This window comes from Fukomys damarensis, unplaced genomic scaffold (genome assembly GCF_012274545.1).
Source record: "Fukomys damarensis isolate Sample0158 unplaced genomic scaffold, DMR_v1.0_HiC HiC_scaffold_13, whole genome shotgun sequence".
NCBI classification, from domain to species: Eukaryota; Metazoa; Chordata; class Mammalia; order Rodentia; family Bathyergidae; genus Fukomys; species Fukomys damarensis.
The window spans coordinates 33745648-33766251 of NW_022900925.1; the positions used below are offsets into that span (position 1 = coordinate 33745648).

At 57.2% G+C, this 20604-nt stretch overlaps 1 protein-coding gene across 1 annotated transcript in view; it reads right to left on the reverse strand.

The window, feature by feature from the left end:
* Positions 1–20603, reverse strand: part of Itga3 (integrin subunit alpha 3) — a gene marked incomplete at its 5' end in the record, with an annotated part of 26986 nt that extends 6383 nt beyond the window's left edge. Inside the window, 22 exons of the mRNA XM_010620324.3 lie at positions 394–507; positions 1131–1244; positions 1426–1608; positions 1738–1840; positions 2677–2754; positions 2837–2916; positions 3239–3307; positions 3518–3665; positions 3933–4030; positions 4111–4260; positions 4720–4856; positions 4933–5000; positions 5925–6011; positions 6155–6291; positions 6425–6513; positions 8314–8510; positions 8868–9075; positions 9380–9466; positions 10981–11230; positions 13473–13552; positions 13808–13935; positions 20587–20603. Of these exons, the coding sequence (XP_010618626.1) occupies positions 394–507; positions 1131–1244; positions 1426–1608; positions 1738–1840; positions 2677–2754; positions 2837–2916; positions 3239–3307; positions 3518–3665; positions 3933–4030; positions 4111–4260; positions 4720–4856; positions 4933–5000; positions 5925–6011; positions 6155–6291; positions 6425–6513; positions 8314–8510; positions 8868–9075; positions 9380–9466; positions 10981–11230; positions 13473–13552; positions 13808–13935; positions 20587–20603 (2622 nt within the window). The remainder of the gene's footprint in view (positions 1–393; positions 508–1130; positions 1245–1425; positions 1609–1737; positions 1841–2676; positions 2755–2836; positions 2917–3238; positions 3308–3517; positions 3666–3932; positions 4031–4110; positions 4261–4719; positions 4857–4932; positions 5001–5924; positions 6012–6154; positions 6292–6424; positions 6514–8313; positions 8511–8867; positions 9076–9379; positions 9467–10980; positions 11231–13472; positions 13553–13807; positions 13936–20586) is intronic.
* Between the last annotated feature and the right edge of the window lies 1 nt (position 20604).

Sequence of the window (20604 nt, forward strand, 5' to 3'; positions counted from 1 at the left end):
CGAAGGAGGGGGCCGCCCGAGCTCTCCCACACACACACACACACACACACACACACACACACACACACACACATCAATCACTCACTCATTCCCTCAAGCAGCAGGTCCTGTGCCAGAGGGCACAGCAGTCCCTGACAGTCCCAGTCTGGGCTAGGCCATGGGCTACTGTCTATAGAAAGTATTTCTCAGCACACAGCCAAGCCCATTCATCCAGGGCAACTTTCGCTACAATGGCAGGGCGGAGCCAATACCCTAGAAACCATACGGCCCGTGGAGCTGGAGAGATTTGTAATCTAGACACAGGAGAAGTCTGGGCCAGGTGTCACGAGGGGCTGGCGCGGAGGCACAGGACCCTCCTGTCTCCGTGCTTCCCCTCCGGCTCCCGGCACCCACCTCGATGAATGTGCTGTTCCACACGCGAGCCCTCACGGTCACGCTGGTGGTGAAGGTGGCATCAGGAAGGGGGCACTCCAGCCATACACAGCGGGCACGGCCAGTGGCACAGTTCTGAGGTGGGCAGGGAACACAAGACAGGAGCCAGTCTGGGTCTCCAAATTCTTCATGCTGTGCTCCTTACCCTTCATCGGTCTTGGACTTTGTCCCACCCCTGGGTGACCCAAAGGGCCTGACTTCACTCTTGTCACCCACACACATCCCCTAAGACATGTTCAAGGCACACTCTTTGGGCCAAGGCCACGTGATGCCAGGAACATGGATGCCATGAAACCTAGTCCCTGGCCTGTGAACAAGGTCCCCAACTCCCCCTCCAATCCTCTCCCCAGGACACCCTCTACCTCTCCACCCAGCCAGGCCCGTCCCTCTTCCTCCAGCAGGGTCACCCAGCTCAGCTTTCCAGCCCTGTGAGCGCCGGATGGCCCCCAACAGGTCGGGCCTCCTTGGAGCACGGCCAGCATCCCATCCCCCGCTTTGGTCCACTGTTGGGGGCTCCCCCATGGAAGTGGGGTGCTGAGGGCAGGAGATGAGACTCCCCCAGTCTGAAGGCTTCTGAGGGCGAGGCCCATGTCATCAGCCTGAGTCTCCAGCTCCCTTCCTCCGTGTGCTCTTGGGTGCCCTGCACCTTGCAATGGTGGTGCTAACACTGCAGTCCTCCCCCCACCCCGGCCACTCACCAGCGCGGTCTCAGATTTGGCTTTCTTGGCAGCAGCCAGAGTGACGGGAGGGGGCCCCTGTTCTCCCCCAGGGTCTAGCTCTCTCCGCCTGCGCTGTGGCCTGTTCTTGGGGTCCTGAAGGAGGAGATTTGCTGAGAAGGCAGAGAAAGAACTGGAAGCAGGAGCAGAAGCGGGGAAAGGGCAGCGGGAAAGTCAGCCTCCCAAAGGGCACAAGGACAGGGAAAAACATCTGCCTCGTGGCATGCAAATGAGATGCAAATGAGATGCAAATGAAGCATCCCGATGGTGAGCTTACAGAGAGAGTGAGGTTGAGAGGGTTGACCAGGTCTCCAGGAGGCTGGCAGGGCCAGGACCCATTGGCATGGATGGTGATCTCCGTGGGGTACAGCAGCCACTTGCCATTGGCGACTTCATAGGGCCATTCCAGACCTAGGACCAGCGTTCCCAGGGCTGCCAGCCCCTCCCCCACAGGGCTCACCTGTGAGCACAGAGGTGTTATGGTTATTGTCTTCTGAAAAATTACCTTCCACCCTCAGACCGCAGATCCAGAACGAACCCCAACTCCTTTCCCAGAGGTCCCCAGCCAGAACCCCAGAGGTGCCCTTACCTGAAATTCATATTTGAGTGGGCTTCCCACGTCCTCCACAGTTTTCATGCCCGACTCACCCATCACGGTCCCACTGAAGAAGCTTTGCAGCCGGTAATTCACCCTAGGCGTAAGAAAAATGTTTGAGTCGTGGGGGGCAGGGAGCTGAGGCCCTGGCAGAGGCGGTAGGCACCAAGACTGATTACCCACAGCTCCTCTGAGGTCAGGCAGATCCGGGTATAAATCCCAGCTCTGTCAATCACCGATGGCCTCAGTAAGTCATCTTCCCTGAGGCTGTCCCCTCACAGGTAAGGTGGAGTTTATAATAGTCCAACACAGGGCAGTTGTGACAAGTCAGAGATGATGTACACAGAATCCTTAGCAGATAACCTCTGACCCCTTTGAACTAATTCTTGCCCCAAAATTATATTTATATAATACAAATAATTACTCAACTTCAAATAAAACATTTATATTACATTAAAGTATAGAAGATAGAAATATTTTTTTCCTTAGTACGAGTGTTCAAGAAATGGCTGAAGTGTGGTGCAGTGGTGCACACCTATAATCCCAGCTACTTAGGAGGCTGAGGCAGGAGGAATGCAAGTCTGAAGCCATCCTGGGCAACTTAAGGAAAAGGACTGTGAAGGTAGCTCAGTGGTAGAGTACTTGCCGAACATACACAAAAATACTCTGGGTTCTACCTCCAAAAAAACACAAAACAAACCAAAAAAAAAAAAACAAAAAACAAAACAAAAACAAGGGCAAGGACCAACATGTTAGCCCCAGTGTTCCTGAATCCTCCTCCCCTTCCTGCTCCATTAGGACAACAGCATTAATGGTGTTAAAGGAAAGGGTGACCCAGAGGAAGTGGGGGCCGGGGGAGACACCTGGGGACAGGGAGGCCCTGGCTCAGGCACAGCAGGCGGGGGGCAGGGTGGGGAGCAGAGCAGCACCCACATGCTGAGCGAGGCCTGGAGCGTGTAGTCCACCAGCAGCGTCAGGGTCACGGGCCGCAGGCCGTCCTGGTGACTCGACCTGGAGAGAGAACGCAGGGGTCAGAAGGAGACCGAGGCCACCATCTCTGCCCCAGCCAGCCCGGCTTCACCGGGTCACTCACGTGGAGAGCTGCAGCTGCACCTGAATGTCCCTTGTGTGCAGCGTCACCCCGCTGACCTCAAAGGCGATGAGCAGCTCCATCTGCCGCCAGGGTCAGGGAAGCAGAGGGGGCATTTGGGGACCCACAGGGTGACAACACGCGGAAGAGAAGGGCCAACACTCAGCGAGGGAGGCGGCTCCCTGGTGTCCTCTTGCCCCCATTCCAGGGGAGGGGTCTTCACCTCATTGATCCCGTCTCCTTCCCCACTCCCTTGGGTGACAGCCCTGCTATTTTCCAGATCTCTGCTACTTTCGCAAGACCCTTGAGTAAAAGACTGAAACCGCCTGAGCTTCCCCACCCCCATGACCCTGGCTTTAAGGCAGCCTGGGAGGCAAAAGAGCAGCCCCGGGGCCCAGGGCTCACCCTCTGGTTCCGCTTGAAGGGGTTACCCAGTTCGCACAGGATGGTCTCATTAGCTTGGCAGGCTCCAGGCTGAGGAAGATAAGGAAGTTGAGTGTCAGGCTCGTGGGCTTCTTTCCAGAAACCCCAGAGGCCAGAGAACCAGATCCCCCAAGCAGGGAAACACTGCAGGCTCGAGGAGGCTGGTGCACAGCAAAACACTGTGCATGCAAATGACATGCATATGGTATGCAAATCGGCGAGGATCTCTGCTTGGGTTTAGCCTGGCTGGCGTGCACTTACAGGGCGCACAGAGGACAGCAGCAGGGCGGGTGGCACCTCCAGGGTGAGCAGCGCCTCGTGGGCATCTTCCCCAGCCCGCTCCAGGCTCGGGGTGTTGGTCACGTTGATGCTCAGGAGCAATTTCCGGAAGTCTCTGCTGTACTGGAGCCTGAGGGAGGAGCCCTGGACTGAGTTAAAAGGCCCATCCCTAGGGTATGCTGAAGCTCCACCAGGCTGGGTGTCTTCTCTTGACAGCAGGGCCCTACCTCCCTGTCTCACCAGGAGAAAGCTCCACCCACCCACGAGTGCCCACCCCCAAGTCCTATTGACCAATAAGGCCCTTCTCTGACGGGTGAGATCCAGCCCCCAAGTCGTGTTAGCCAATGGGACCCCGCCACGCCTTTGGCCAATCAGTGCCACGCAGCGTAGTGTCCACCTGCTCATCGGCTGCAGCTGCTCGGACACAAAGGCCGCCCGCATCTTCAAATTGCTGTCACACTTGTTGTCCGGCCCGCACTCCTTCTGGAACTGGACCTGGGGAGTCGGAGACATGAGGGGCCGCATCCCGACAGCAGCCTCTCAGCCCGAAGCCCTCCTGGCCCTGGATGGCTCACCTCCGTGTGGTTCTCCATGGCTTGCGCTTGGTTGAGGACCGGGTAGGCGTCCAGGGACCGCAGCCCCAGCCGAGGGCGCTCAGGCATCCGCAGAGGTAAAGAGTAGTTCATGGAGATGACGATGGGGCGCAGTTTGTCGCGAAGGTTATCCTGGGGGACGAAGGCCAGCTGAGCCAGGCCCTGCACCACCCTCCCCGGGGTTAAATCTTCACACCCCGAGTCCTGCCGAGCAGCTGACGACCCCCAACCCCGTTAGGCTGAACCCCTCTGGAATGACCGCAAATTGAGTCTTCCTACGGCCTTGAATTCCACCCCAGCCAGAGAGGGCATGGTGCTCCTCCTCCATGAGGTGTGTGCGGGTCGGGGGAGGGCTGGGCCCCCAGGGTGACTTCTCCCCTCCCCTTCTCTGAGGCCCCAGTCAGGGACGTCTCCCCTTGAGGTGAGCTCCTCACTTTCTCAGGGCCTTATCTTTCCCCTGCTACATATGCCGGGTGTGTGACCCGTACCTCCTCTTCCTCACCCATGGGACCTACGGGGTTCCAGCCTGTCTCTGGGGAGTCCCTTGTCCCTCGCCCCCGACCTGGTTGGGGGGATCCCGGAGCCCCTCACCATCAGGAGCAGGTCCAGCGTCTGGCAGCGCGTCTCGGGCATGGAGAAGAAGCCGTGGAGGACGGCCGACTGGCTGCGGGCAAAGCGGAGCCGGGGTGGGCGGCGGTCCCGGTCGGCTTCCAGAGTGTAGGCCAGGGCTGCAGGCGGACAGGGCGGTGAGCAGGCGCCAGGGAAGCAGGCACACCCGCGCCCGCGCCAGCACCCAGCACTCACTGATGTTGCGCCTGTAGTTAGGGTTTCCAGCGCTCTGGTTGTAAGCAAAGCACAGCTCCACCTGCACACTGTTGGGGGATGGACAGGAGGACCTGGTCACAGTGGGACACGGGGACTGGGCCCTAATTGGCTCCTGTAAGAGGGAAAGGGAACCTAGGGCCTTTCTGGGGACAAGAAAGAGGAAACGGGGGTGTCCGCAGAGCTGATCTGAGCTCTCCCTGGCCCCTTCCTTCTCATTCCAAACAGAGCTACAGAAAGCAAAGCTAGAGGTCACCAGTGGGGAAACTGAGGCCCAGAGAGCAGAAGGGCTTGTCTGAAGTCAGCAAGCAGTTGGTGGCCCAGTCCAGTTTCGAACCCAGGCCTTGGGATCTCCGGTCCACACCTCCTTTCACCACCTACCCCTGCTTCCCTGACCTGTTTCCCTGCGCCTTCACCAGGGTCGTTCACGTAAAGACCTTGGGCCCACTGCCATCACTGTCATCACTTTCTTAGCAACTAAAATTTTTTGAGCACTTCAGGCATACCAAGGGCCGTACTAGGAACATTTTACACATTACCTCATTTAATTATCACCAACCCTGCGAAATGGGTAATAACTCTTACAGGAAAGAGGTCTGAGGCACGGGAGATTAATAATTGCCCACGGTGGCTCTCTTTCCTTCCTCACATCCATCCACCTAAGTGCACGCCTCTTCCTTCTTCCTCTGGGACCATGCACCCCACAGTACCCTCTCTGGCTCTACAATGTTGGGGCTTGAGCCAGGCAGGCCAGAGCTCTCATTCCTAACCACTGGACTCTGTTGTCCCCATTCACCCATAGTCTCTTGCAAGAAAGCTTTATTTTCCAGTGAGGTGGCCAGGACCGGCCCCAGAATAGAAGTTCTAAAGGTGGGGCATCAGGGGTGGCCAGAGGAAGGGCATGGAGCTGGTTCCCCTTCCAGCCTGTTCAACCAGGAGGAGCGGGCGGGCAGAGCAGGGGCTGACAGTCTCACCAGGAGGTGGCCGTGCAATGCGTGGGGTCCAGGACAGCTGGCTTGGCCACCAAGGTCCTGTGGAGGATGTTGATGATGGGCCGGGCCCTGCAGAGACAAAAGAACCAGGCAGATATCAGTGCCTCCTGGACTGAAGGCTTCCCTGGACCTGGCGCAGAGGACAGAGAGACGGGACTCTATACAGAGAGGGACGGAGGGACAGGCTCCCGTCCAGTGTCCCCCTGGCTCACCGCAGCAGCACGATGTGGTCCGACAGGCTCCCTACCAGCAGGTCTGGGTAAAGGTTGTCATCCACATCCATCTGCCCACTCAGAGAGTAGCCGAAGGTGGCCAAGCCAGTCAGTTCCAGCTTCTCTCCGCTGATTATCTGGGGACAGGGGGACACGGTGGAGACAGACCCTGGGGTAGACTATCGGGAGCAGGGCCCAGGGGAATGGGCAAAGGAAGGAAGGCCCACCTCAGCTGGCAGGGGCAGCAGCCGCGTCCCCGTCCACCCATACCTGCTGGGGCTGTCTGAGGAGCCCGCCGGAACTGCTGTGGTAGATGTACACTTTGCCCAGGCCCTCGAACGGGGCACCCACAGCAATGTCTGGGGAGGAGGAGGAGGGCAGGGTCACTCAGGGAGTCAGGCCGGCCATCTTCCTAACCCTGTGCTGCAAGCCCCAAGACCCAGCGTGCCCTGACCTCAGCCCGCAGGCGGTGCTCTGAGCAGCAGGCTCGGGGTTAAAACAGAGACCATGGAGGCCACCTGGCTCCTTTTACAGGTGGGAAACGGGAGGGGAAGTGACTTCCCCAAAGTCACACAGCAAATCAATGCCGCAGCCGAACTACACCCCAGTCCCTGATCACTCCTTTTCCACGTCCCTACTCATCTCCTCTCTGGACACCCCAGTTCTTCTAACGACGTTTACCAGCAGGGTCCGAAAAGGAAGCACTGGCAACCACCTTTGATTAAAGCACTCGTCCCCCCACTCAAGCGCACCAGCTTTTTGAGGTAGAGTCCAGACCAGCCTTGAACTCACTCTGTAGCCCAGGCTGGCCTCAAACTCGCACCAATCCTTCTGCCTCAGCCTTCCAAGTGCTGGGATTATAGGATTATAGGCTCTCTTAACGCTCCCGAGAGTGCTGTGGGGTAGGTACTCTTGTCCCTGGTATACAGATGAGGAAGCAGGCTCAGAAAACCCAGAGTCACAGCACGGAGGAGTAGACAGGAGGATGTCGGAGCGCATGTCTGCCTAATGCTGGGGCTGAGATTTTAATCTTGAACGGAGTGGACTTGATTTCTATTGTTGCCGTGAGAAACCCAAACCATTTTATGATCCTCTTAAACATTACTTAAACATTTCTTGTTGCATTTGGTCTGATAAGGCCTGGAACCCCGAAGCTGGGCCAAGTCTGTGGTCCTAAGCAGAAACCAGAGGGAGCACGTGGGCTCTGTGGGCGGAACGTCCTGGCACCATTTTGCCTCTACTGAGGTTCCTGCTTCCTCTTGGTTCTCAGCTATGTCCTGGGGAACAGGTTGGCAGAAAAGCAAGTTGCGGAGAAACCAAGCACTCCCACAGCAGCTAGGCCCAGGCCCTCACCGGCCCCTCTCATGGCCCCTCAGCCGAGACTGGCCTCCAGGTCCTGCAGAGCACTGGTGAGGACCTTGCTATTCAGGACTCCACCTCGTTCCCGCCCTTATCATCCTACACCTCACCTCACCTCACTCACTCATTCATTGTGGTACTGAAGATTGAACCCTGGGCCTTCAGACCGAGCGAATCCCCAGTTTCTTAGGTTTTATTTTGAGATAGGATCTCACTAAGTTGCTAAATTGCCCAGGTTGGGCTCCAACTAGCAAACCTCCTGCCTCAGCCTCCCAGAGCTCTGCGTTCACGGATGTACGCTGCACGCCCAGGGCGATATATATCACATTCTTCACACCTTGGTACCTCCCCCTGCCTCTCCCGTATCCTGCACCTCTTCCTCCAGAGATATCTTTTTAAGGTATCATGCTGTCACATCACATCCCTGCTCCCACACTTCCTCTGGTTGCCTGTTACTACCCCTGTCCTGTCACCCAAACAGAAACCCCAGCTCTGTGCCTGGCTTTCAGCTCCCCACCTTCACCCCACGCCACCCCCAGCTGTCCCTGATGGACACCACCTCGCTAGCTAGATCTCGGTGCATTCTGCACGTGTGTCGTACCCCTTCCTTTTCCTCTCCACTGTGCACGCTCAGCCACTGGTCCACCCACCAAGACGTCCCCCAGCTCGCCTGTCCCCTCTCCTCTCTAGAGCTACTCTGAGCCAACCAGACCTGGGCCCTGTCCCGGGCCTGTGTGGGATCTGTCCTCCCTGGTACGCAGCTGGCGCTCAGCCAGCAGGGGAGGGGTGCTGGCGCCTACCCTGGAATCCATCCTGGTTGATGTCACCAATGCTGGCCACAGAGAAGCCGAAGGCGGAGCGACTGGGGCCATGGAGGAGGAGGGAGGGTTCAGCAGGGAAGGAGGTGCCTGCCTGGTTCATGAAGACGTAGACGGCACCCCCTACCTCCTCTTTCCTCTCGAAGTAGTAAGGAGCACCCACCAGGAGGTCCTGCCACCTGCAAGCAGAGGAGGGGAGGGCAGTGTGAGGCCGGCCACAGCTCTCATTTCACAGGCACGACTGCGCAGAGTACACAGCCACAGGCCACGGGGAGAACACAGAAAGGCCACCAAATAGAAGACATTTGTCATAGGAAAGCCATGCAAGCAAAAATGACAGCCAAACAGTCCATGTGCACCGCAGCCATAGGAAAGGTGGCACAGACAGGCACATGCGGGGGTCACGTGTAAGACACGCAGACCCCCAGAAACAGCAAAGCCCCGCAAACAGCAGGACTGCAAAGCTTCCTCCTCCCGACCTTGTCCACGCGCCCCCTCCTCTTCCCTGGACCCCAGAGGATGCCCTGGAGTCTTACCCATCATTGTTCAGGTCTGCCAGGGCAATGGCGCTGCCAAAGTAAGCGCCCACCTGCGTGCCCACCAGCACCTGCCTCTTCCGCAGGTCTCCGCCCGCCTCTTGGCTCAACAGGAAGACGGCGCCCGTGTGTCGGTGCCGCGGGGCTCCCGTCACAATAGTGACGTCTGAGGGGTGCAGGACGGCTCTGCCTAGCTGCACCGAGTACCCTGCAGGAGGCACAGGGTTCCATCAAGACCCGGTGGCCCTGCCCCTGCCCCTTCCCAGCCCACCCCGCCGTCCTGCCTGCACATGGGACCGAGAACACCACCGAGAGACCGCCGAGAGCAGCGGCTTCGCATTTGGGAGCTCAGAGCAGGGCCTGGCATACAGGAAGTGCCCGCTATGTGCCTGTCACTGAATCAAATGCCACACCTGCACCCTAGCCTCACTCCTCCACCGGGCACAGGCTGCTAGGGACTGAGCTGCCTCCTCCTCCTCCTGTCACCCAGGGAGCGCCAGCACTGGACTCACCAATATAGAGATTTCCTTCGTCCTCCGGTTCCTTATAACTGTACTCAGATAAATCCCAGTCCTTCCGCTGAATCATGTATGTGTTTCCTGCGCACGGATTTGGGAAAGAATAGGGGAGTATCAGTTGCCACCATATTGACCCCCCATAATGATAACAATGCCTCTCATTTGGAAGCATTTTGAGACAGAATGACAATGCCCATCTTGCAGATGAGAAAACTGAGGCTTCAGGGCAGGAAACTTGTGCTCATGATGCCACGGAAGCTAGCTGTAGAGGTGAGGCTGCCCTCCCGTGCCATCCTCCCGGCTCCTGGGTATTAGGTTCTAGGTGACACTTCCCACCCCTACACTAACGTGACCCCATCCCTGCTCCCATGCACGCAGCCTGCCAAGGTTCTAAAGGACCAAGGGAGGCAGAAGCAGGGACAGGACAGTGCCTCTGCCTTCCTGCAGCCCAGAGCTGTGACTATGGGGCCTCTGTCAGACAGACAAGGAGGCAGGGGCAGTGAGCTATCAGATGCCTGCAGGACTGCGTGTGGCAGGGGGCATAACACCAGCAAATACTCCTCAGTGCCCGAAAGGTTGCTCCTGTGCATGTTAATATGAAAAATGCCCATGACTTTGGATAAATGAAGAGAAAGTAGCAAAATGATTCTGTTGGCAATATGTTTTGTTTTTTTTAAGATCGTGTACCCAAATGTCTGGCTTGGGTACCCATATATATCAAATAGTCTAGGATTCACAAGATGCGCGCGCGCGCACCTGTGTGTGGGGGTGTGTGTGTGTGTGTGTGTGTGTGTGTGTGTGTGTGCTACTGGGGATCAAATCTGGGACCTCACACATGCTAAGCAAGCAATCCACCATTGAGCTACCTCCCCAGCCCTTTTACTTTATTTTGAGACAGACTTATTAAATTGGCCAGGCTTGCTTAGAACTTGCAATCCTCCTGTCTCAGCCTCCCGAGTAGCTAAGATTATGTGTGTGCCACCACTCCTGGCTCACAAGAGACTATTAAAATTGGAAAACGGGGTGAGGGAGATGAAGGGGAGGGGAGGAGCACTTCTGTTCATTTTACCAAATCCTACTGTACCATTTAGGAGCCGTATCAGGAGCATGTTTTAAATACATAAACTTTTTGCCAGGCATGGTGGCGCATGCCTGTAATCCTAACACTCGGTGGGGCTGAGGCAGGAGGATCGCTGTGAGTTCAAGGCCAGCCTGGACTGCAAAGCGAGTTCCTGTCTCAAAAGAGCCAAGATAAAATCAAACTTTTTAGTGGCAAGGCTGAAGTCAGATGGGCCTGCGTTCCCATCTGTGTTTCATACCTTGCTGTGTTAACCGTGGGCAATCTACTTCTCTAAGCCTGAGTTTTCTATGCTGTCAAGTGAGCTCTTTCAACACTCTTTGCTTCATAAAAATTGTTTTAAGAGTAAAACAGCCCTAGGCACGTGGGAAATGCTTGAACACGGTGGAGGACACGGTGGTTGGTGCTGGCACAGGATCCTGACTCTGCCCCTAGTGCAGAAGGCCTAGGTCACTGGCCCTGGTGGGGGGTCCTCTGCCCCTCACGCAGTCCTCCCCACCCCCTGCCCGGTCCCCACCTTTCCAGTTGTAAGCACCAGGGGCGCCGAAGTACACAGTGTTCTGGGAGAAGCCACCGCTGGTGCCCAGCTGGCACATGCCAGTCTCCAAGTAATCAGTGTTGCTATTGCACATGTCGTTGTGGTAGGTCTGCCAGTCGTCACTGTGGTCCAGCTCCAAGTCATTGCCCCGCACATAGCACTTGCCCACCATGCGCCGCTGGTCCTCCGACCCCGACCACAGCACCTCGGTGTAGCGGTGGGCACAGACCTGGGAGCCCAACACGGAAAGCCTTGGTGGGGAGCAGGACCCAGAGCAGCAAGCTGTCCCCTTCGTCCCTGCACCTTTGGCTCTGCGGGACAGGAGCCGAAGGAGGCCTCCCGGCTGCTTTTCTTCCCACAGTGACACTTAGGTCTTACCCGCTTTCAGCATTCAGAAATCTGCTGCGCAGGTCAAGAGCAGTTTCAGAGAGCCACAGGTGTGGGTCTGGCTTAGAGATCTTGGAGAAAGGGAGGGGAGGGGAGAGGAGGCCCCCCACAGAAAGGCAGCCTGTGAACAGCACTCATTCACCACTTACTGGGAACACCACGTATTCACTGGCGCCACTTCCGCCCCCACCAAGTCAAAATGACCATGAAAGCTGAGTGTTTTCAATGGATTCAGGACATCAAGGCTGCTGTGATAGTGCCCCCCGCAAAAAAATTCTTTTAATAGTGCAATTTGAAAGCACACACAAAAGAGGATGTCCAGAGCTGCTTCAGAAAACGGCAACAACAGTGGGATAAGTGTGTTCAGTGCAAGGGGCAGGATGGGAAGGTGATTAATGGCAATGTGTCTTTTATGGTAATAAAAATAATTTTTTTTTGGTCCCAGGGATCAAATTCAGGACCTTGTGCTTGGGAGGAGGCAGGCTCGGTGCCACTGAGCTAAATCCCAGCCCTATTGTAATAAGTGTTTTAAATGTACATATAGGCCATATTTTTGGATCCTACCTTGTATTATATACCAGGCCCAACTGCAAGCTCTTCCCATATAAACTTGCTGACACTGTGGTGTACAGACAATGCTTTGCCCTATTTTATTTTTTGTTTTGTTTTGGTACCGGGGGTTGAACTCAGGTCCATGCGCTTGTGAGGCAGGCGGCGGAACCACTGAGCTAAATCCCCGGCCCTTTTGCCCTATTTCAGATTCTGAGGCACAGATCGGTTAGCACCTGCCTGAGAGTTCACATCTGGACAGAGACTGAGGACACTGTCAAAGCCAAGCTGGCCGGCTCCAAAGCCTGCACACTTATGCATGACGATGTTCTGCCTCACAACAGGGAGAATCTCCCCAGTGATCAATTTTTATCTGTGCAGTGGTCAAAACTAGGATGTTTTAAGGCCAGGGATGTAGCTCAGTGGTGCCGCCGCCTGGCTCCCAAGTGCAAGGTCCCGAGTTCTATCCCCAGTACAAAAACAAAACAAAACAAAAAGGGTGTTTTAAGATGGAGATGTAACTCAGTGTGTGAGTACTTGCTTAGCGTGCACAAGACCTGGTCCCTATCCCAAGTACTGCAAAAATAAAAGGGGGTTGTCTTAAAATAGCCTGGGCTCCCCCCCAGGCAAAGCCAAGAAACAGGTCTCAGTGTTGTGGACTTGCTTTTTCTGTCCCCTTCTATTTGTGAGTGCCACTAGCATGCTTGTTTTGAAAGATTATTTAACTGCGTGTGACATTGAGAATACCTGTAATCTTACCTGTTCTGGAGGCTGAGGCAAGAGGATTGCTAGTTTGAAGCCATCGTGGGCTAATTTAGAAACTATTTCTACTAAGAAAAGGACTGGGGATGTAACTCATTGGTAGAGTGCCTATTATGAGTAAGATCCTGGGTCCTGGGTCTCACCAGCACTACAAAAGAAGAAAAAAAATAGGGGTGGGTGGGTGAGCAGCTAACGTCATGGGCGTTGTTTACCCAGGGGTATACGTGTGTCAAAACTCCCAGAAACTTCAAATTTGTACATTTCACTATTTAAACAATACGGGGGAGGCCTATTAGGGACTCGGAAATTGAGACTGAGACCCCAGGGCACTAGAAGACTTAGGCAGGAGGTGACCACTGACAGCAGAGCTGGGTGAGCAGGGCCAGCAGGGCTGTGCCTCTTCCGGCCGCCAGATTCCCAGGAAGGAGCCAGGCCAGCGCCCGCCGCCTGGGGCCCCCTTTGCCCTTTCCTCCTCTGAGTTCCATTCCCTGCTCATTCCCACAAATGCTGAGGACCCCGTGGATGCAGGGAGGAAGTGGGTGATGATTCAGACGGGACCCAGGCCACGCTCAGCCGTGGGAGAGTGCCAGACACACAAGCCTTCCCCATGGGGCAGGGAGCAAGGGACAGACAGGCCAGCGGAGTCACACAGCCAGTGCAAGGCACACTGCAAAGGCCAGGGCACAGGCCTGCACGAATGCCCTCTGCTCTCCTCCAAGCTCTTGGTGACAGGAAGGAGGGAGCGAAGCGGGGCTGAGCGTGTGACTACTTACCAGGACTCTGCCTGCAGGCCCCTGGCTGGCCACCGTCACCCCAAGCCACATGTCCTCAATAATGTGCCGGTTAGGGTCACCTGTGGGCACGGGAGGGGTTATGAGCCAGGACACCTCCCCCTATGCCCCAGCTCAGAGCCTCCAGGGGGCAGGTGACTTCCCCCTGGGCCCCCCACCCCAGCAGGGCGGCCTTCCTCACACCTGTGCTCCAGGCCATCATTACCGAGCTCCCCCAATCCCCTCCAGGGCTCCCTCTCTCTTCCCAGCTGGGCAGGAAGTCACTAGGAACCAGGCCAGCAAGCTTTGCACCTCCAAGTCCTGCCCCTGCCCCTCACTTTTCTCCGTGATGTCCATCCGCTCACAGTCGTTCTTGAGGGCAGAGAGGGGGCACAGGTACACAGCACCGGTCCGGTTGGTGTAGCCATCATGCATGGCAAGGTCCCGGGGGGCACCGGCCAGGAGCCTGGGGGTGGGGAGGCAGGTGGGCGGGGGCTCGGGCTTCCCCAGCCTCCTGCCAGCCAACTTGCTATTCAACCTGCATTTCCTGAGCATCCGCTCTGTGCCAGACTCTGGGGCCGAGCCAGGAGCGGGCCCCTGCCATGCCCTCCGGGAAAGCCCGGGCCAGGAAACAGGCACACTCAGTAGGGACCTCCCCAGAGGAAAGAAAGCAGGATCAAATCCACCTGGTTCCGGTTCTGGTTCTGGTTCCAGTTCCGGTTCTGGAGGGAGGTGAGAAGAACAGGAGCCTTGCATCTGAGAATGATCACCCAGGTGACCCAGTGCCAGGAAAAGGCATGTGTTCAAGGGCTTGGAAGGACGACCAAGCAGGGTGAGTCAGGGACTAGGCCTCTGGTACAGATGAGTCCAGAACATCAGGAAGGGACCCGAGGGAAGGGCGGGGTTTGGAGGGAGAATCTGAAGGGATTTTAGGCAAAAGAATGATGTGGTCAGAGCTCAGTCCTCAAAGGACTGCTATGGCCTCTAGACGAAGGTGGACCTGAAGAGAGCAAGACCGAAGGAACTGTGACCCTGCCACAATTTCTAGCATAGGGGTAGGGGGAGTGAGGACTCAGGAGGGGATGGGGTAGAGCAATGGAAACCTGAGTCCTTGCTCTTGACGCCATTTTAAATCTGGGAGGTCCTGGTACAAGCCCGTAATCCCAACACTTTGGAGGCTGAGGCAGGAGGATCACCACAAGTATGAGACCAGCCTGGGCTACACAGTGAGTTCAAGGCTAGCTTGAAGTACATAGAGAGACCTCGTCTCAACAACCCGCCCCGCCCCCAAACAAAAAGATCTAGGAGGTCCGGGCCCCTAAGGGACTCACATGGTATCTACATCACCATCCCACATTGAGACAGCATACAAGGTCTGTGGTGGCACTGGGCACCTGACACTTTGGACAATGTGGCCTCAAGAACTCTGGTTCCCAGAGGGTGGGAACGGGAAGGGGTTATTGCTTTGCCCCCAGAATCCATGCTTGAGGACACTGATAGCAGGCAACCTGGTAACCTGGCCGACAGAACAGGGGGAACACACAGCAGGCACAGGGGGATGCCCTGAAATGCAAGCTCTGGGCAGTCCTTGGACTCAGTGCCGCAGGTCCTTGGGACATCTATGTAAAGAGGCAAATTCCTCCGCTGACCAACCACAGGCCACCTGCTCGGGATCTGAGACCCCAGCTCTCCCACGCCATCTCCCTCTAGCCTCTCAGTGTTTTCTGTGGGGACCCCTTCCTCAATCCAATAAGCTTGAGAGGCCCCCCCATGTGGGCCCAGGAACAGGAGGCCTGAGCTCAGAACTCGGGCCTCCTGCCAGAGGAGGAAGGAAGCGCCCAGCAACAGCCTCGCCAACGGCCCCACAACCACGCCTGCGCCTCTGCCTGGGACCTGCAGCCTGAGAGTGGCAGAGAGTAGGAAGGGCCCGGCCTAGGCATGCTGGGGCCGGGGTGCCTCTGCCCCACTGGGAGTCAGGAATGCACTGCCTCAGGGTGCTGGGGAAAGGGGCGGAGCCTGTCAGCACCTCTCACCTCACCTGGGAGGCGTGCTGGGGAGCTGAGGCCAAGCTCTCCAGCAAAGCTGTGCTCTGAGCACCTCAGGGACTGGCAGGGACCTCTGTTAGTCACCTTCTGTCTGGCCTGGGGAGGTGCCCGGGGGAGGTCACTGTCTGGCCATCTCTGTGCGTGCCTGAGAGATGAAAGAGGAGGCAGTGGTGTCCATGGGAAAGGACCATCTCAGCCTGGGCACTGGGGACCTGGCTCTGGGCAGTTTCCTTTCCCTATCCGAGCCCAGAGTGCCTCAGCTATAAAGTGTGGCAGCCGCTGCCCAGGCTTATGAGAGGGAGAAATGGGTTCCCTCCACAAAAGTGTTTTTCTGACTACAAAGCCCAGGCTGATGTGGGCACTTGGGTTACCAGGACTGGCCTTGCCTGACCCAATGCCCTCCAGGGACCAGGGATTTCTGCCCTGCCAGGTTAGAGAAACAAGAGCCGAGAGGGAAGGACAGACTGCCGCGGCTGTCTGTCTACAGTGAGGAGGCCACGGCACAGAAGTGGGACTTCACGGCCTGAGGATGAGGGCAGTCACTCGGGTGAGGGCTTGCGGCCCTAGGAGCTCAAAATTGGCAGGAGGTGGAGAGGGGCAGCTACAATGACCTTGATGAAGGCCTGCAGGCTTCAAGGGGTGGACGGACCCTGGGGGCCTTTTGGAGCAGTGTCCTCATTGCTACTCCTGACCTGTCCAAGGTGTCTGTTGGGCAGGAGGACCCTGAGGAGCAACAGGATCTCCAAATCCCCCCACCTCCCTGGCCTCAACCAAAGGAGGCTGAGGGACCCTTCCTCATAGCCTCCTGAGGGACTGAAAGGGCAGAACTGGACATGAGTGAATCACAGTAGACCCTCACACGACCTATACCCTCCCACTGCTTGCCCAAAGCCAGGGAGTGCCCACAGATGGGGGAGGGGAGGGCCAGTGCCCTAATCCCAGGCCCTACCCTCCTGGGACATTCCACAGGGCCCCCCCCGCACCCCCCAAGGGTATTTTTAGCTCAGTTCTGAGGCCCTTTAAGGCTCTCTGGCTCCCAGCCCAGGATCCAATGCACAAGGATGAGGGAAGGCTTGTGCAGGGAAGATCAGGTCCAGCCACACCAGGTGGGCGCGAGGTGGGGACCAGAGAACCCAGAAGATAGGAGGGAGCTTAGCAATCTGCAAATGCAAGTGTAAATCACACGCAAATGAGCATCTCCAGTAGCTACCTACTGCTGGGTCAGGTCTAGATTTGAATCCAAACACTGACCCTTAAACCCATCTCCAGCCAGTCAGAAGGCAGGAGCCAGAAGGGACCTCCCCTCTCTTGGAGTCAAGCAGGGCTGGGGTGGGGGCAGCGCAGAGCAGGGACCACTCCCTCCCCCACCCAAGAAGTAGGTGGGCGGTGGAACGATTGCTCCCTAGGGCTTTCCAACAGCCTTTCATCTGGATCCAGCCGGAAAACCCCTCCTAGCCTCTGGGGAGCCCTCTGAGTTAGAGTGGTGGAAGAGCTCCTCACCCTGCCCCAGCACCCCAACTGGGCAGCGAGAAGTGAATGCAGCAGCTAAGTGAGAAGGCGCTGGATCCCAGAAGGCTGACAAGAGGGGCCCAGGAGGCTGACCGTCAAGCTGGCTCACCCTGGAACAAGATGCCTTGGTCTATACCATTCTATACCATTCAGCTTCCCAGATCTCATCAGATCAAGGAGGTGTGAATGGTTCCAAGGAGAAGATTCAGAGGGGTATGTCACGATCTAGCTCTCAGGCCCCTGGACCCCACACGCCTTATTCCTGGAGCCCTCAACTCTGCGAGTTCCCCTCCTACTCTGAGCCCCAGGATGGCAGGAGGCAGCTCTGGGATTCCTGGATCCCAGCTCTGTAACAGCCCTGCTGCCCAAATTAGCCACCTCCCCAGAGGCTGCTCCTTTGGCGGCTGAAACTGAGCCCCGCCATCCTCCGTGCTCCCACTTGTGATCCCCAGCCAGCCCCTCTCCCTCGGTGACTCAGCCCTCCAACCAGAGCAACAGGCTGGGGGTGGGGGTGGGGGTCAAGAGAACGGAAGGATGAGAAAGAGGCCTTGGTGGAGCCTCGGATAAAAAGCTCCAGCAAGAACAAGGCTGTGTCTCATCTTCTCCCCTTCCTGGGCTCTTTGGTATTTTTCTCCATATCTGACCCCTTAGAGCATTCTGTCCTCCAACCTCCATCTCTCCTGTTGCAAAGGACATCCTCCTCCTCCTCTGTCAAGCTCTGACCAAGCCCCTCCGGCCTTCTCTGCCTCCTACCCACTTTAAAGCCCCTTGGCCCAGTCTGGTCCTTGGAGAGAGCCAGAGGAAAAGGGCGCTCGGTCTGCAGCCACAGCTGCTGGACCATCTCTGCGAGCATGAGCCTCGGAGGCTGCCAGGCACCAGCCCTGCCCAGGGAAACATGTTTTAGGAGAGCAGAGCAGGTAAGCCAAGCTTCAGCCATGACCTCATTTCCAGAGCTGCAGCCACGCCCGCCGCCAGAGGCCTCCCAGACACCCTCATTTCCAGGCAAGCGAAAGAGGGAGGGGAGCTCAAAGGGATCCCCGCAGCCAAGGAGGTCAGGCCAGACGGGGACACCTGAATCTCCAGGAGGGAAAAACAAAGCGGGTGCCAGGCTGGGGGGCGGTCAGTAGCCACCTCCCAGAGGAAGGTGCCTCTCTCTCCTCTTGCTCCCTCATGCATCTCTCCAAGAAGCCCAAAGTGCTTGGTTCCTCCCCTGCTCCTGGCCCTCACTTCCAGAGACCAGAGACAGGAGCGCAGGGACTGGGATGTGGGCAGGGAACCCCAGTCCAGAGATGCAGGTGATGGACAGCAAAAAGGGTCCACCCTGGAGTCCTGACCGTGTCCGGAACAAATCCTTCCTTGAGAACACAGAAGCCACACTCTCCCCTCCAGGGCCCGGGACAATGTGCAGACAACATGATTTCGCATGTACTTTCAGGAGACCCTGTTCTCCTGAAGACCTGTGAAACCCAGAGAGAGGCCCTGTCCCAGGACCAGGAACCTTCCTGCTCTTCCAAAGTGACTCAGAAGCTAACTGAGTATGAGGTTACAGCTCGGTTTGCTGGCTCCCTTGAGCTCTGCAGACAGCTGTTCACATCTGGTTCCACAGCTGGCTGCAGCAAAGTCCTAAGCCAGGTGGCTCTGCCCAAAGGGCCAGGGGGCTGAACTCAGTAAGGTGGGGCACTGAGCCAACATGTAGAACCACCCTTAGGTGAGAATGAAGATACCCAACAGGAGACACAGAACTTGGTCTAGACGCAGGTGTATCTAAGCCACCTGTCTCTCGAAGGTCCAGCAGCTCTGCAACCGTCCAGTTGCATAGGAAGAAAAATAGAACCCCCGGCCATCTGGGGTTGGGTTCTTGGCAAAGGAGGGGCACCACCTCCTAGGCTCAGCCGGAGAGCCTTCAGTCGTTCCTTGGTGAAGTGGACACACACAGGGCATTTTACACACTAGCACCAAATAAAGAAGCCACACTCCCCCCACCCCACACACAAGAGGAGCCTGACTCAGGGGTTACTGACGGAGCCGGGACAGCACTGGCCACAGCACTTGGGAAGCTCTTCTCCCTCCTGCAATGCCAGGCAGCCTGAGGTAACAAGGAACACGTAGATGCAGGTCCTACCGCTCTAGGGAGGAAATCAGCCCAGGAAGGGAAATATCTTTGCTCAAGGTGGCACAGCAGAGGAGGAGGGGCCGCAGAATCACCTCTATACTTCCTTACCAGGCTGAGCTTTTTTTCAAGGTGATACCTTACATCATGCAAGTTCAGCATACACACACACACACACACACACACACATCGTTGTCTGGGCTGGTGTCATAGAAACATGCACCCACCATGGTCACTCAGGGCCTCCAGAAGAGAGCGTCAGCTGAGGCCAGACCACAGCTGACAGCCCGGGAAGGAAGGGTGTGGTGGCCCTGCCTTCACAGGAGCAGGGTGGAGCAGAGCCTAAGTCCAGGTTGCAGACTGGACAGGGGCTGGGCAGCAGGGCAGAGGCCACGACTGAACAGGCATGTTGGACTTTGATCACTGCAGGCTTCCTCAGAGTTTCTGCAGGCCCCAGGCAGAGCTGGGAGAGGTTTCCGCACTCTACCTGCCTATGTGTTTCGGTTCCTCGGGTCAGAGGCCAGGTAAGGGAGATGCCTGGCAGGTCCCTCCGGGGCAGCCTCATCTCCTCCAGGCCGGCTCTTCCCCAGATACCAACCCCAGCGCACTGAGCCTGCACTGGAAACCTCTGGAACCTGTCAGGTCGTTCTGGACCTGAGTGCACACGGTGGGTAGGAGGCAGGCAGCTCTAAGCAGTCTCTCCCGCCCTCCCCAAAGTCTTGCTCTTTCGGCTCCTTCTCCTCCTCACAGCTGTTGGAAAGGAGAAGAGGAGAAAGGAGAAAAACACCATTTCCCTTCTTCAAACCAAAACAAACTCAGAGCTGCGGATCCAACATGCATCTGCGGAATGCAGGAGGAGGTCCGGTGGGAGAGGGCACCGCTTGGAGGTGGGCGCAGCAGGCCTCCGCTGCCTTCCACTGCCTCCTCGTGCGAATCTGAGGGAGCCGCTGGGCAGCTCCAAACCCAGGCTCCCCATCAGCCGGCCCCCCAGCCCTCAGGAGAGCGGAGCAGAGGGCGTGGCCAGGGAGGTGTAAGGGGAGCTACATGCAAATGTTCGCGGCTCTTCCCAGGCCAAGGTGGGGGGCAGCTAGGTGTTTAACTTGCAATTTTCCCTAACTCCCAGCCCCAGAGCGTAGAGGCTAATGGTAGGTATTCAGCTCTCAGGGGCTCCGGCTGCTGAGACCCCCTCTTCCGCCCGCGGAGAGGTCTAGAGGGTGGAGGGCGGCGTCTAGACACGTTCGGGCTGGTCAGCACTCGCCAGTGACTACCGGTCCCCAGCCTCCACTTCGGTCCAAGCCCTGCAATCGGAGGGCTTCCCTGGTACCCTCCTCCTTCATCCCAGCTCGCCAGGGCCTGCGGGCCCAGGGTTCCGACCGGTCTGGAGATCCGAATCCGCACCCCCGCACCCCCGCACGCAGCCTCCCTTCCCTCCCATCCCGCCAGCAGGACTTACAGGTAGCGCCGCTGCCGC